At 44.9% G+C, this 14,567-nt stretch overlaps 1 protein-coding gene across 1 annotated transcript; it reads left to right on the top strand.

Annotated features, from left to right (window-relative positions):
* Nucleotides 1-1,562: 1,562 nt before the first annotated feature.
* Nucleotides 1,563-9,072, top strand: LOC130127820 (H-2 class II histocompatibility antigen, I-A beta chain-like; the record flags this gene model as incomplete). The annotated part of the gene is made up of 5 exons (XM_056297542.1): nucleotides 1,563-1,848; nucleotides 7,426-7,639; nucleotides 8,170-8,237; nucleotides 8,345-8,458; nucleotides 9,047-9,072. Coding segments are annotated over 5 exons (708 nt in total), but the record flags the coding sequence as incomplete, so codon positions are not given.
* Between the last annotated feature and the right edge of the window lie 5,495 nt (nucleotides 9,073-14,567).

Below are 14,567 nucleotides of genomic sequence, written 5' to 3'. Positions count from 1 at the left end.
ATTTCTGCTGCGACATTCGGATGGTAGGGTCAGAATTTGGCGTCAACAACATGAAAGCATGGATCCATCCTGCCTTGTATCAGCGGTTCAGGCTGGTGGTGGTGGTGTAATGGTGTGGGGGATATTTTCTTGGTACACTTTGGGCCCCTTAGTACCAATTGAGCATCGTGTCAACGCCACAGCCTACCTGAGTATTGTTGCTGACCATGTCCATTCCTTTATGACCACAGTGTTCCCATCTTCTGATGGCTACTTCCAGCAGGATAACGCATCATGTCATAAAGCTCGAATCATCTCAGACTGGTTTCTTGAACATGACAATGAGTTCTTTGTACTCAAATGGCCTCCACAGTCACCAGATCTCAATCCAATAGAGCACCTTTGGGATGTGGTGGACCGGGAGATTGGCATCATGGATGTGCAGCCGACAAATCTGCAGCAACTGCGTGATGCTATCATGTCAATATGGACCAAACTCTCCGAGGAATGTTTCCAGTACCTTGTTGAATCTATGCCACGAAGGATTAAGGCAGTTCTGAAGGCAAAAGGGGGTCCAACCCGGTACTAGCAAGGTGTACCTAATAAAGTGGCCAGTGAGTGTATATATACACACACACACACACACACACACTGATGAGCCGCCATTGCGTTATGTGACGCAGATCAGGAAGTACTGTGTAAAGAGTCGTGCTGTAGTGACGTACTGAGGCCCCTCCCTCTTTGACTTCTCCTAAAACAGCGTCGTGTCCCCCCTGTTTTCCATGACGTCATGAATAAATCCCTCTAAGAGTTTGGGACATTTATACCTATTTCCGCCATTCAGCGTCAAACTGATGCATCGCTTTTATTATTGGGCTTGCTTCGCGCTTGGCTTGTGTGTGTGTGTGTGTGTGTGTGTGTGTGTGTGTGTGTGTGTGTGTGTGTGTGTGTGTGTGTGTGTGTGTGTGTGTTCTTGTACATGTTGAGTGTGTATTGTCTACTGGTTGAGTGTGTATTGTCTACATGTTGAGTGTGTATTGTCTACTGGTTGAGTGTGTATTGTCTACATGTTGAGTGTGTATTGTGTACATGTTGAGTGTCCTGCAGCTAGGGGGCGCTATACTAACAACACATGTCCTCTTGTCATTCTGTCACCGGCCAAAGCTTCTCAGTCCCCGAACAGGCTCGAACCTTTGAGTTTCTGTCCCTTTCCAGCATTAGACTCTACCCTCTACCTGGTAACAGATGACGCGGCAGGCCTCTGTGTTTTCTATTGGCTGATGTTGGGAGAGCTAGCCAGCCCAGTGAGGTGATTGGGTGGTGGACTGGTTTATGTCCAAGGGGCAGTCCACACCAGTCAGTCTGTAAAGGAGGACAGTTTATTGTGTTCATCAGCAAGACAGACACATGGCTTCATGCTGCCTTGTTGTGTGTTGCTCCCTCCTGGTCGTGGGTTTCTATGGAGCAGGTGAGATAAAATATGTAAATCAGTCTCGGTTGGATGGACTCTGCTGTGTTGTTAGAAAAGAGGTTTTAATTATTGTCTTTAAAACAATTCAACTAAGTAACTTGAACCTGTTTCTCTTTCTGTTCCAGATGCGTTTTTGCGGTATTGCCTGGACACATGTGTTTTCACCTCCTCTGAGCTTCCTGAAATAGAGTACATAGGCTCTCAGTATTTCAATAAGATAGAAGATATCAGGTTTAACAGCACTGTGGGGAAGTGGGTTGGATACACTGATCATGGTATCCGTAACGCAGAGCTCTGGAACAACGATCCTACAGAGATGGCACACATGAGAGCTCAGAAAGAGAGATACTGCAAACCTAATATAGAGACATGGTTCCAAGATGTACTGGATAAGACAGGTGAGCTGCTCTACTATGATGACTATTACTACTACTGTTACTACTACTATTAGTAGTACTACTATTATGACTATTACTACTACTGTTACTACTACTATTAGTAGTACTACTATTATGACTATTACTACTACTGTTACTACTACTATCAGTAGTACTACTATTATGACCATTACTACTACTGTTACTACTACTATCAGTAGTACTGTTATTATGACTATTACTACTACTGTTATCACTACTATTAGTAGTACTACTATTATGACTATTACTACTACTGTTACTACTACTATTAGTAGTACTACTATTATGACTATTACTACTACTGTTACTACTACTATTAGTAGTACTGTTATTATGACTATTACTACTAATGTTACTACTACTATTAGTAGTACTGTTATTATGACTATTACTACTACTGTTACTACTACTATTAGTAGTACTACTATTATTACTATTACTACTACTGTTACTACTACTATTAGTAGTACTGTTATTATGACTATTACTACTACTGTTACTACCACTATTAGTAGTAATATTTTATGACTACCACTACTACTACTGTTACTAATACTATCTATAGTACTATTATTATGACTACTACTACTGTTACTAGTACTATCAGTAGTACTATTATTATGACTACTATTACTACTGTTACTAATACTATTAGTAGTGCATGTATGTATAAGTGTCTGTGTGTACGCGCGCGTGTGTAATTGTTCGCGCGCGTTTGTGAGTTGTGTGTGCACGCGCGTATGTGAGTTGTGTGTGCGCGTGTGTGTCCGTGTGTGTGTGCGCGTGTCTGTGTGTGCGTGTGTGTGTGTGTGAGTGTGTGTGTTTGTGTTTGTATCTGTATGTGTATAAGTGCGCGCGCGCGTTTGTGAGTTGTGTGTGCGCGCGTCTGTGAGTTGTGTGTGTCGGTGTGAGCGCGTGTATGTGCGCGCGCGTTTTTCTGTGCCCGCGTGTGTCCGTGTGTGTTTGTCACCGCGCGCGTAGGTGTGTGTGCGCGCGCTTGTGTGCGCGCCCGCGTTCGTTTGTGTTTTTGTGTGTGCGTGTGTGTGCGTATGTGTGTCTGTGTGTGTGTTTGTCTGTGCGTGTGCGTGTGTGTGTCCGTGTGTGTATGTCTGTGTGTGCGTGTGTGTATGTGTGTCTGTGTTTGTGTGTGTGTGTGTGTATGTGTGTATGTGTGTGTGTGTGTGTGTGTGTGTGTGTGTGTGTATTAGTGAACAATAGAACATGGTACATAAAACAGGTGTGTAGTATTACGGACACACATCAGGTTCAGTATCATTACACAACTACGTCAGAAGAACCCAATCAGGGTGTGAGACAGTCCCCGACATAAAGCAGCGCTGCCAGCAGGTATTAACGGGCTCCAAGCCCCCATGTATGTAAGTCGGGTCTGGCTGTCTGTAGGAGCCTCGCTAGTTGAGCTGTTTGCTTATTAGACGGATGCAAGTCTCAGTCTTAAAAAGCGACGGTGGTCGTAAAGCTGTCCGTCAAGATGGTGTATGAGGATGGTTGTGAACACAGCGCACAACTATTGATCATCTATGACGTCAACAAAGGATTATTGATGAACCTGGAACAGGTTATTAACATCGTGTGGGTTGGGGCTGGAAGAAAAACAACATATGTGTCTAAAAGAATATAATGACATGTAGGGATGAGGTGGGGAAATGAGTAGTATTAGGCTGTACATACTTGTCAACAATGTTGAGTGTTAAGTACTGAGTACTAACAGTGGAAGAGCGTGTAGTATCTGTTTTAGGAGAAGTACAATTCTAGTGTTCCCTCCCATGGACGAGGCAAGTGTGGGGCTGACAGGAGCGAAGAGGTTGTCTTCCACTAACTTCAGAGGGTTTCTTGGCAGCCTTGCAGTGAGTTATTCAGTAAAGTGGGAGAAATGCAGCCTGCTGGAAACCTTGTTCTGAGCTTCAGGGAACTTATTTGTGTTTTAATTAAACCTGCTGAAGTGGGAGTAGGAGGATGTAATGAAGCATGAGTATGCTGCATCTGAGTTCAGCATCTATGCAGTGAATGCGTGAAGGCGTCATCAGGAAACTGAGATTAGTTCTTAACAGACGCAGCTAATGGCGGTGTCTGAGCCAGAGATGTGGAAGCAGAGGCTTATCTTACAGCTGCTATGGGTCATTCTGTGACTTGTTTGCTGATTCTGAAAGAAATGTGTAGTTATACTCCTGTAGTGCGTTGTGTAGCTGTGTCAAAGGGCAGTAGAGTGGACTTGGGGTGATAATGGTTTGCATTATAAAATGTCCTTTACTGAAGGGTGCTCACAAGAGTACATAGCTGCTAGCTGCAAAGCTTCAGTTTGATCACACTGACAGGCTACAAGTAGTTTGGAAATATAATTTTAGCGCGTTTCATGATTTTGCAGCATAGCGCCACCTAGTGGTCAATTAACAGTAAATAATGCACAGATCCTCAGGGCGTCATGACTTATTGGTGGACCAAGTTTCGTGTTAATCGGAGTTGCTGTGAACAAGATCCGCCACCTTTAACCAATAGCATAGCTGCTGCTAAAGAGCTGCATGTTGTCCCTTATACTTTAAACGCTTATAACACAAAAACCGTCGCTGATAAACATATGAACACATTCACACGTCATGCTGGTAGTGTCACGTGTCCTGTCAAATATTTTGGAATAGTTTGATCAAATATGTGTGAAAATAAAATATTATGTATATTGTACACTGTACAGGCATATATTGTACATTGCTGTGGATGCATGTTTTGATCGATTAGAATGACCTTTGACCCCCTTGATATGTTCATTCTCCAGAATGTCTGTGGCGGTTTTGGTAGCAACTGAATGAATCTGTGCAGAAATATTTATGTTTTATGATTTTTCATATTTTGAAAAATATAGAGTGACGGACTTCTGAATTGACCCTATGTTGCAGTGCAGCAAAGTGTTGGCATCACTTACTGGATCTGCTCACAACATCTCAGCTCTGTAGGATGTGCAGGGGATTTGGGGGACATTTTGGGGCATTTTTGAAATTTCGCAGGTGAAATTTACATTTTTGTCATAAGCCACGCCCACTTTTTTAAATTCATGACCAAATTCCATGTATCAACTCCAGTATGATCCTAGATTGTGCACCCCAAATGTCATCCAAATCCATGGTGTCAGTTATGAGATATAAACTTCTCCAATTTATAGCGCCCCCTATTGGGCAAATGAAACGCACTTCATGGCTTAGGATCTTTTGACAATACCTGACATACCTCTAAAATGTCAAGTTGATATGTCAATGCATTGATGGGTTATGGCACCGTCATGGAAAATCACCGTTTTTCAGTCAAGGTTCATTGATCTGTCAAATCAAAACCGAGCAACGGATCAAAATTCTTTCGATAACTTTTTGCCTTGAGTGACTGTAGATGATGTGTGCCACGTTTCGTGTAAATCGATCGCACGGCCTAGGAGGAGTCGAACAAGTAGTTTTGGCTATTTTCGCAAATTTGCGAAATGAAATTACGGCAGAAATGGGCGTGGCCTATACCACGTGATTCAGCTCTGCTCAGTGAATGTGCACATGTAAAGGTTTTGCATGTCCGATGTACGGTTTGGAAGTTACACGCCAAAACGTCTTGACCTTCAAAATAGCGCCACCAACTGGTTGACATGTGTCATGTTTTGCATCTGGGGTAACTGCGAAGTTCTGTACCAGGCCTCCAAAGGGTTTTGTAGAATCTGTTACGGTGTAGGCTGCAGTACCACTTTTACCAACGGAAAAATAAAAATAAAAATCTGAGCAGAAACAATAGGGGTCCCCAGCCCCTGGGGCTTGGACCCCTAATAAATGGTAACAACATAATACAAACAAAGAACAGACACACAACAAAACACAAGGGGAGTACACGTGTACACATGTAAAGTAACAGACGGCTGTCAGGACACAAGTGTGGTAGTAGGTCAGCAGCTCGTTACTTGTGTTGTTGTTTCAAGGCTGAGAGGTTTAAGGAAAGACTCATTTCTTGGAGACAAGCAGGGATCTTAGGTAGTGATTTACACAACTCCTGTTTGTGAGTACACATGTTGCATCTACAGTAACACAATTAATCAGATGTTGAAGAGCACATCTTCTGGATGAAGACAGCAGCAGATCACGTGTCTCATGTTAAAGGAGGGACAGAGTCACGAGACTCCACACCAGTCCAACACTTATGGGACATTTCACCAACACACAACAAGTGTGAGCGTGTTTGTGTGTTGTGTTACCAGAATCAACGGAATCTAGAACTTCCAGACCTCCTTCTGCTTCACTGCTGGACAGGACACATGTTTTAAGCTGGTGTGGTTTATTCTTCCAAATGACATTTAAGAAAGTTCTATTTGCTTCTGTGGCGGTAGAACCATAAACCAATAGAGACACAGATGGACCCACAAAGCGAGACAGGCCCTCTGCTTTGGAGAGGAGAACTCCTCCTAAAGTAGATAAACCCCTTCCAAGACCAATCCTGAAGACAGACTTGGTCTTTTTAATCTGTTGGAGAAATGGAGATGTTGTCTAGCTGTAAGATGTGTAGTTGTATATATTCCCAAATACTTAACGGACTCTTTTACCGGATGTTTCCAACTACACAATCGCTACAATCACGCACAGACAACATTCCACATGTGCACACATTTAGTCGCAGGTCCGAGGCCCTGGAACATTGGATACCTGAGGTAACAGAGTTCCTCACGTGCTTCTTGTCCTTCAAAACAAAGTGGTGTCGTCTGCCAGTTGTGAGATTTTTAACTCTCCACCAAAACCCGACATTCCTTCCAAACGTCCATCATTCTCGATATTAACTGATAAGAATTCAGCCCCTCAAATAAATAAGGGAGGAGGAACAGGGCAGCCTTGGCGGAGCCCTCTGTTCATCTGGACTCTTTTACAGCTGTTAAAGTTCATCATAACAGAACTATTCATATCTTTGTAAAACATATTGACAATGCCAACAAAGTTATTCCCAAAGCCCAACGCCTCGACGGACTGTAACAGAACCGTGAGTTCAATCACGTCAAAGGCCTCATAGAAGTCTAGGAACAAAATAAGTGCTTCAGAATTTACTGCATCTGCATCATCCAGCAGATCTAGCATGAGTCTCATGTTACAGTAACGTGCCGGGTTTTCATGAGTCCTGTTTGAGGTCCGGCTATAACAGAGTCTAGTCCTCAATGCGGAGGGCTGGACTGAGGCGACTCACCGCAGAAGAGCCGTTTAACATGCTTTATTCCAGCTCTGCTAGGCACTGCCGTAAATCAGTTTATGGTAACTCCTCTGGGGGCCGCTGTCGTAATAATGTAAACTAACCTACGACACATCAGTACAACCGCCAAGGTTGGACTACCCCGGGATTCCAACCCACGACCTTTCTGCTGTGAGGCGACTGCGCTGACCACTGCGCCACCATGTGGCCCCAAACATTATATACTCTGAGGATTAGCAACTCTACACATTTGACGTTGATTCAGAAAGTTAATTTCAAGCCCTGATGATGATGATGATAATAACGATGATGATAATAATAATAATTATTATTATTCTTTACCAGCTGAGCCCAGTGTGAGACTGACTTCAGTGAGGCCCCCTAGTGGCCGACATCCGGCCATGCTGATGTGCAGTGTCTACAACTTCTACCCCAAATACATCAGTGTCACCTGGCTGAGAGACGGACAGCCGGTGACCTCTGACGTCACTTCCACCGATGAGCTGGCAAATGGTGATTGGTACTACCAGATCCACTCCTACCTGGAGTACACGCCCAGGTCAGAACACTTAGACTCAGTACCGAATGGACCGGTCCAAATACATACACAATACTTTAACACTACACACTCACGCACACACACACACACACACACACACACACGCACGCACACACACACACACACACACACACACACACACACACACACACACAATGACTGGAAAACAAAGCACAAAGTGATGGTTTAAGGTGGAACGTGTCTCCTCAGTGTCTGCTCTGTAGACACCAGCTGTATGTTTAAGGTGGAACGTGTCTCCTCAGTGTCTGCTCTGTAGACACCAGCTGTATATTTAAGGTGGGATGCGTGGCTCTTTACAGGTGAGATCCCAGATGGACGACAGAGTATTTATTGTGTATTAATAACGTGTTTTAAACTGGGCTGATGTTTAGTATCAGCCTCGACTAGTTTCTGTGCAGACAGACAGGAAAGTACAGACTTACCTCATCCAATCACATCACGTCTTATTTATTGTTGATATGTTGTTTATTTTCTGTGTGTTTTCTTCTTCTTCACTTATTTCATCTCAGGTCTGGAGAGAAGATCACCTGCATGGTGGAACACGCCAGTTTCCCCTCTCCTAAGAAAGTGGACTGGAGTGAGTATCTATGTGTGTCTCTGTCCATGGATAGGTGATGAAGACATAGAGAGACAGGTCAACATGCAGATGTGTCTATAGATAGAGACATGTGTCTGTCTCTCCAGATCCCTCCATGCCACAATCAGACAGAAACAAGATCGCCACCGGAGCGTCAGGTCTGCTTCTGGGCTTGATTTTGTCTTTGGCAGGTCTGATCTACTACAAGAGGAAGGCCAGAGGTCAGTAACACTAGATCAGTCCAGACCAGGTTTACACTGGTTCACATCAGTCCACATATACACACTACACTACAATACCACTACAATATAATACCACTACATATACACAGTACACTATAATACCACTACATAGACGCAGTATACTACATCACTACATTATAATACAAACACATATAAACAGTACACTATATATCACTACGCTATATCATATCAGTACATATAGACTATACACTATACATATACATAGACAGTACACTATACATATCAGTACTTATAGACAGTACACTATACATATACATAGACAGTACACTATACATATACATAGACAGTACACTATACATATCAGTACTTATAGACAGTACACTGTACATATTAGTACATATAGACAGTACACTATACATATAGACAGTATACTATACATATCAGTACACATGTACAGTACACTGTACACATTAGTACTTATAGATAGTTGAAGAAACAATAGTTAAGTTGGGTGTCATCAGTACTTGAAGTGGGCCAGACTTGTTTGGTTGTATTTCAGTCTCTTCACTCTTCACCACTTTTCTTATCGTTGGTCTTTTTTAACAGGGCGTGTTCTGGTTCCAACCAGCTGAAGCAGGAAGTGACGCTTCTTCCTCGTTGGCTGTTTTGGTGGCAGTCCAGTGTGTGTTGCTTTCACCTGAAGGTTTTCTCCCAGGTTGTCAGTGCTGCCCCCTGCTGGATCTCATTGCCTCCTGCTCGTATTCTTACTAATGCTCTACAGATTCTGATGTCATAGACATATAAAGAGTAGACGCCGCATCGACCGCTGCTGCCTATTGACGCTGACGAGCCGTGGGGCCGCCATCTTGGACCGGTCACCCGCTCCACTCAGTGTAATGTGTTTGGCAGGCGCAATGAACTGTCAGCGCAGTTAATCAATCATAACTCGCTGAATACCAAACTGATTTCCACGCCTTTTTTGTTGCTGAAAACGTCATACATGTAGCTATGATACAGGACACATGGTTTGACGTATTTTAATGTTCATAGTTGGCTTGACAGTAATAGAATATTCTGATATATGATATATGTGATGTATGATAGGTAGCTACCGTATTGTTCTGAATATAAGACGGGGTTTTTACCCTGGAAATACGTATGAAAAAGTGGGGGTCGTCTTACATTCGAGGTCTAGACTGTTGAATGTCAATATACATTCTCACTCAGTCAGATTTGTTTCAAGACCGTTCTAAAATTAGACCACTTCGATGGTTAATGCAGTTATTGAAATGTTGAAATGGTTATTTTTTCACTAGGAGATGGATAGTCTCAATAGACTACAGTTTATTTTCATTTGTATGCTATTTAAATACCATAAGTCATTCATTTACAAATGTATTTACATTTTTTTATTTAAATGTGACAATTTCATCTAAAATATATTGAAAACATAATTTTATTTAAAAGCTGTTAAACAGACTACCTTGTTTTATTCAATGTGTTTCAAAAAGTATTTTTCCAAAAATGAGTCTTGAAAAAGGGGGGGTCGTCTTATAATCAGGGTCGTCTTATATTCGGAACAATACGGTATTTAGCAAAACACAGTATGTGTGTGTATGTATATATGTATATATGTGTGTGTATATATATATATATATATATATATATATATATATATATATATATATATATATGTGGGGTACTTGGGATTTAGTAGCCCCCCATCTATTTTTTATTTTATATACTTACCTTCATTGACCACTCACTACTAGTAAAGAGGAGAATTGTCTGCTGTGTTGTTGTGATAGCCGGTTGTCGCCACAGGAGGGCACTGCAGGTTAATTGCTTCTAGCCTGTGTGACGTAGTGCTGGCTCCCGCGGTGCACTCTGGGGCATTCGGGTAGAGTCGTCAGATGAGTGTTGCCGTTCGTATAGTGAGCCGTGCTCTGAAAACGTGTCCTCTGTAATGTCTATTTGACAGATGGAGTAAAACAACAAAAACACCAGCCCTTGTAAGTGTCATTCTTATCAAGTGTGCTACAAATATTGGTGCCGAAACCCGGGATCAGCGCCATTGCCACCATTGTCAGGAGAAGAAGTGGGGAGCGGAGTGAGAACACGTGACCAACAATGGAACTGGAGCTTGAGCAACTGCAAGACAGGCTGAGTGAGACCCTCCTGCAGTTAGGGCTGGACCAGTTAAAAGAGGTGTGTGTTATTGCTAAAGTCCCCACTGAAAACCAGACAAAGAGGCATGCGCTGATCAGACTTATTAGTGAAACTGTGGATGAAGCAATTGAGAAGGAGGATGAAGAGGTAGCACGTCAGTTTCTGTCCAGACTAGTGGACCTCTCTAGTGAAATGAAGCAGAGAGGGGCGGAGTCACATACTGGTGCAGGTGCAGACAGTACTAACAAGGATGCTGCTGAATTGGCAAGCTTACATGAACAATATCAGGCCTTACAGTCCAGCTTTACTGCATCCACAAAAGCGCTTGAGGAAGAGATATCACGCCTCAGTGAAAAACTAAGTCTTAAAGAACCCAGTAGACCTAGTCAACCTTCAAACCCAATCCCGTCAGTAATCCAACCCCCTGAAGTGACCATACGCAGATACTTTAAGATAAATGGCCAAATAGGAGAACGGGGGCAGATAGACAAGTTGTCTTATATAAATCTTACGCATCAGATTGATATGGGGGTGAGAAAAGGCCACAGCGAGTTGGAGATAATAGAGGCTGTAATCCGAGCCATCAGCCCTGGGCTGACTCTCCGTGACTTGTTAGAGATCAAAACCGAACTCACCCTCCCTCAGCTGAGGACCATTCTGAAAGGCCATTTCAAAGAGGATAGCTCTGTGGACCTATATCACCGACTAATCAACATCACACAGGACAGTCAGGAGTCACCACAGAACTTCCTGTTCCGAGCCATAGCATGTAAAGAGAGACTCTTAGCAGCAGCGAGAGAGCCTGGCTCTGATGAACAATACAGCCCTGAACTGATACAGAAGAAGTTCCTAAGAGCTGTGGGAACTGGGCTAGTGAATGACCAGGTAAAATATCAGCTCAAGAGCTATCTCGATGATCAAGCAACTACTGATGATGTTCTCATTGTTAAGATGATAGAGGCCGCAAGTTTCGAGTCAGAGAGACAGCGGAAATTCAAGAAGAGCTCCCACAGTAAGGAAACCAGAGTGCGGGAAGTGCGAGCTGAGGCACATCAGTATCTAGGAGCGGAAGCTGCAGTGGTCGGGGGTCAGGAGTCGTCGCCATCAACATCCGCGAGTGTGAAAGCCCTTAAGACACAGGCAGGGAACCAAAAGGAGTCTGCGTTCTACGAGATAATCCAACAGCTGAAAGGAGAAATGGAACAGATGAGAAAAGCCATGAACCACTCCTCTGGCCAAAGACCTTCTCGTCAGCAGCAGCCTGTGAGGAAGCGCAGATGCAAAGCCTGTCAAGACAGTGAAAGGGGCGACCAGTGCAACCACTGTTTCAAATGCGGACAGAGTGGCCATCTTTCAAGAGGGTGTAGAGCTCAGAGGCCTGAAAAATCGGAGCAGGTAGACACATCTAGCTGTACTGTCACCAGCAAGCTCATCGACGACAGTATTCAGCTACTAGAAGCCAGAGTGTCTGCCCGACAGCGAGACGAGGCAGGGCGGGAACAGCAAGCACCCACAGTGAGTCATATCTCCTCAAAACGCCAGTCACAGCTGCTGAACCTAATTGGAAAGAAATACATGATAAACTGTTACATTGATGGTGTAGCCACACAGGCATTGTGGGATACCGGGTCGCAGGTCTGCCTAATCAGTGAAGAATGGAGGAGAAAACATCTCCCACACACCAAGGTGAGAAGCACAGAAGAGATCCTTGGCCCTGGCACCCTTACTGGTAAAGCAGCAAACCAGACAACCATTCCTTTCTCTGGATGGGTGGAAGTGACTGTCCAGTTAGCACCGAATAGCACCACTCAGACCCCACCAATGGAACTCACTGTGCCAATACTAGTAACCACACACCAGGGCACCGCAGAAGAACCGATCATCGGTTACAATGTAATTGAACACCTGTTAGAGTCTGGAGCTGGACAGCCATCAAGTGTAATCACAAAGGCACTAAGCATTGCGTTCGCGGTTGACTACAAGAAGGCTGAAGTTCTCGTGAAGCTGATAAAGAGCCGAGATTATATGGAAGGTGAGGGGATGGTTAAAGTGGGCCGAGAAAGCATGACTATTCCGGCGGGCCAGACAAAGACTGTTAAGTGTGGTGTTAGAGCAGGGCCCCTCCAAGCAGACCAGAACGTCCTCTTTGAGCCTAATGTGAACCCAAAGTGGCCAGAGGGCCTGAAGGTGGATGAAAACATTGTATGTTTACAGAAGGGAACCTGGTCACGCATCGCTGTCCCAGTGACTAACGTCACAGCTTATGACATCACACTGCCGCCACGGACTCCCCTGGGGCAGACCCAAAGAACTAAAGCCATCTACCCTGCCGCCATGAAGCCGTTGGATGTGGATGGGACTAGTACAGTGAACCCAGTCATCCCAGGGACCTCCACAACAGGTACAGAATGAAGACCTGTGATTAAGACACAACAAAGCTGAAAGGGCCAGGTGATGTCAAGACGGAACACCAGGAGGAAGATCTATGGGACCCGCCTGTCCCTCTGAACCACCTGACACCTGAACAACAACTGCAGGTGAGAGAGCTACTGCGGGAGGAGAGTAGTGTGTTCGCACGTGATGACCATGATGTGGGGACTATTCCATCACTCCAGCTCAAGATCCGCCTGAGTGACACCACACCGGTGAAGCGGACATACACATCAGTCCCAAAGCCTCTTCATAAAGAAGTGAAGGAATACCTCGAGGATTTACTGAACAGAGGCTGGATAACTAAGTCAAAATCACCCTACTCAAGCCCAATCGTGTGTGTGCGGAAAAAGGATGGGAGCCTCCGCCTCTGCTGTGACTACCTTGAGTTGAACAAGAGGTCCATCCCAGACCGCCATCCAATACCACGCATCCAGGATATGCTCGACAGCCTGAAGGGGAGTGCCTGGTTTTCTGTCTTGGATCAGGGGAAGGCATATCACCAGGGGTTTCTTGAGGAGTCCAGCCGCCCACTGACTGCATTCATCACCCCGTGGGGATTATATGAATGGGTGAGAATTCCCTTCGGACTGTCCTCAGCACCAGCAGAGTTCCAGAGGTCCATGGAGGAATGTTTGATTGGGCTGAGGGACGACATTTGTCAGCCGTATTTAGATGACAACCTGGTCCACTCAACCACATTCGACGAACACCTCCAGCACCTGAGAAGAGTACTGCACCACTACAGAAGCCATGGAATCAAGCTGACGGCAAGAAAATGTGAACTCTTCAAAAACCAAGTAAGGTTCCTGGGAAGGCTTGTGACCAAGGATGGATACACAATGGACCCCGCTGATGTGGCCCCGGTCCAGGCACTGAAGGAGAGAGAACCTACGACCATCGGAGAGCTCAGGAAGATGCTGGGATTCATCTCGTATTACCGGCCCCACATACCTAACTTCTCCCGAATCGCAAGGCCTCTCTATGACCTCCTCACCCCAGAGAAGACAGCAGCGGGGAAGCTCAAACAAAAGAGAAAGGACAAGGGGAGGAAGGGCTCCCGAGACCATCTGCCCTCCTCCCACCCAGTTAAGTGGACAGCTGAACACCAACAGGTCCTCTGTCAGTTGATTGAATTCCTCATCCAGCCACCAGTGTTGGGCTACCCAGACTTTGAACAGCCCTTTATCCTTCACTGCGACGCGTCACGAGAGGGCCTCGGGGCAGTATTGTATCAAAGACAGTCACAGGGTGGGCTGGCAGTCATCGCGTACGGGTCTAGGACACTGACAACTCCTGAGAAGAACTACCATCTCCACTCAGGGAAGTTGGAGTTCCTCGCGATGAAATGGGCCATATGTGAGAGATTTAGAGATTACCTCTACCACGCTCCATCATTCACTGTCTACACAGACAATAATCCCCTCACCTATGTGCTCACGACAGCCAAACTGAATGCGACCAGCCACAGGTGGGTAGCAGAGTTAGCCGATTTCCAGTTCTCTATCAAGTACCGGCCTGGACGAGC

The sequence above is a fragment of the Lampris incognitus genome, chromosome 17, assembly GCF_029633865.1.
Source record: "Lampris incognitus isolate fLamInc1 chromosome 17, fLamInc1.hap2, whole genome shotgun sequence".
Taxonomy (NCBI): domain Eukaryota; kingdom Metazoa; phylum Chordata; class Actinopteri; order Lampriformes; family Lampridae; genus Lampris; species Lampris incognitus.
The sequence above is the reverse complement of the archived record's forward strand: the minus strand, read 5'-3'. Positions and strand labels throughout refer to the sequence as shown.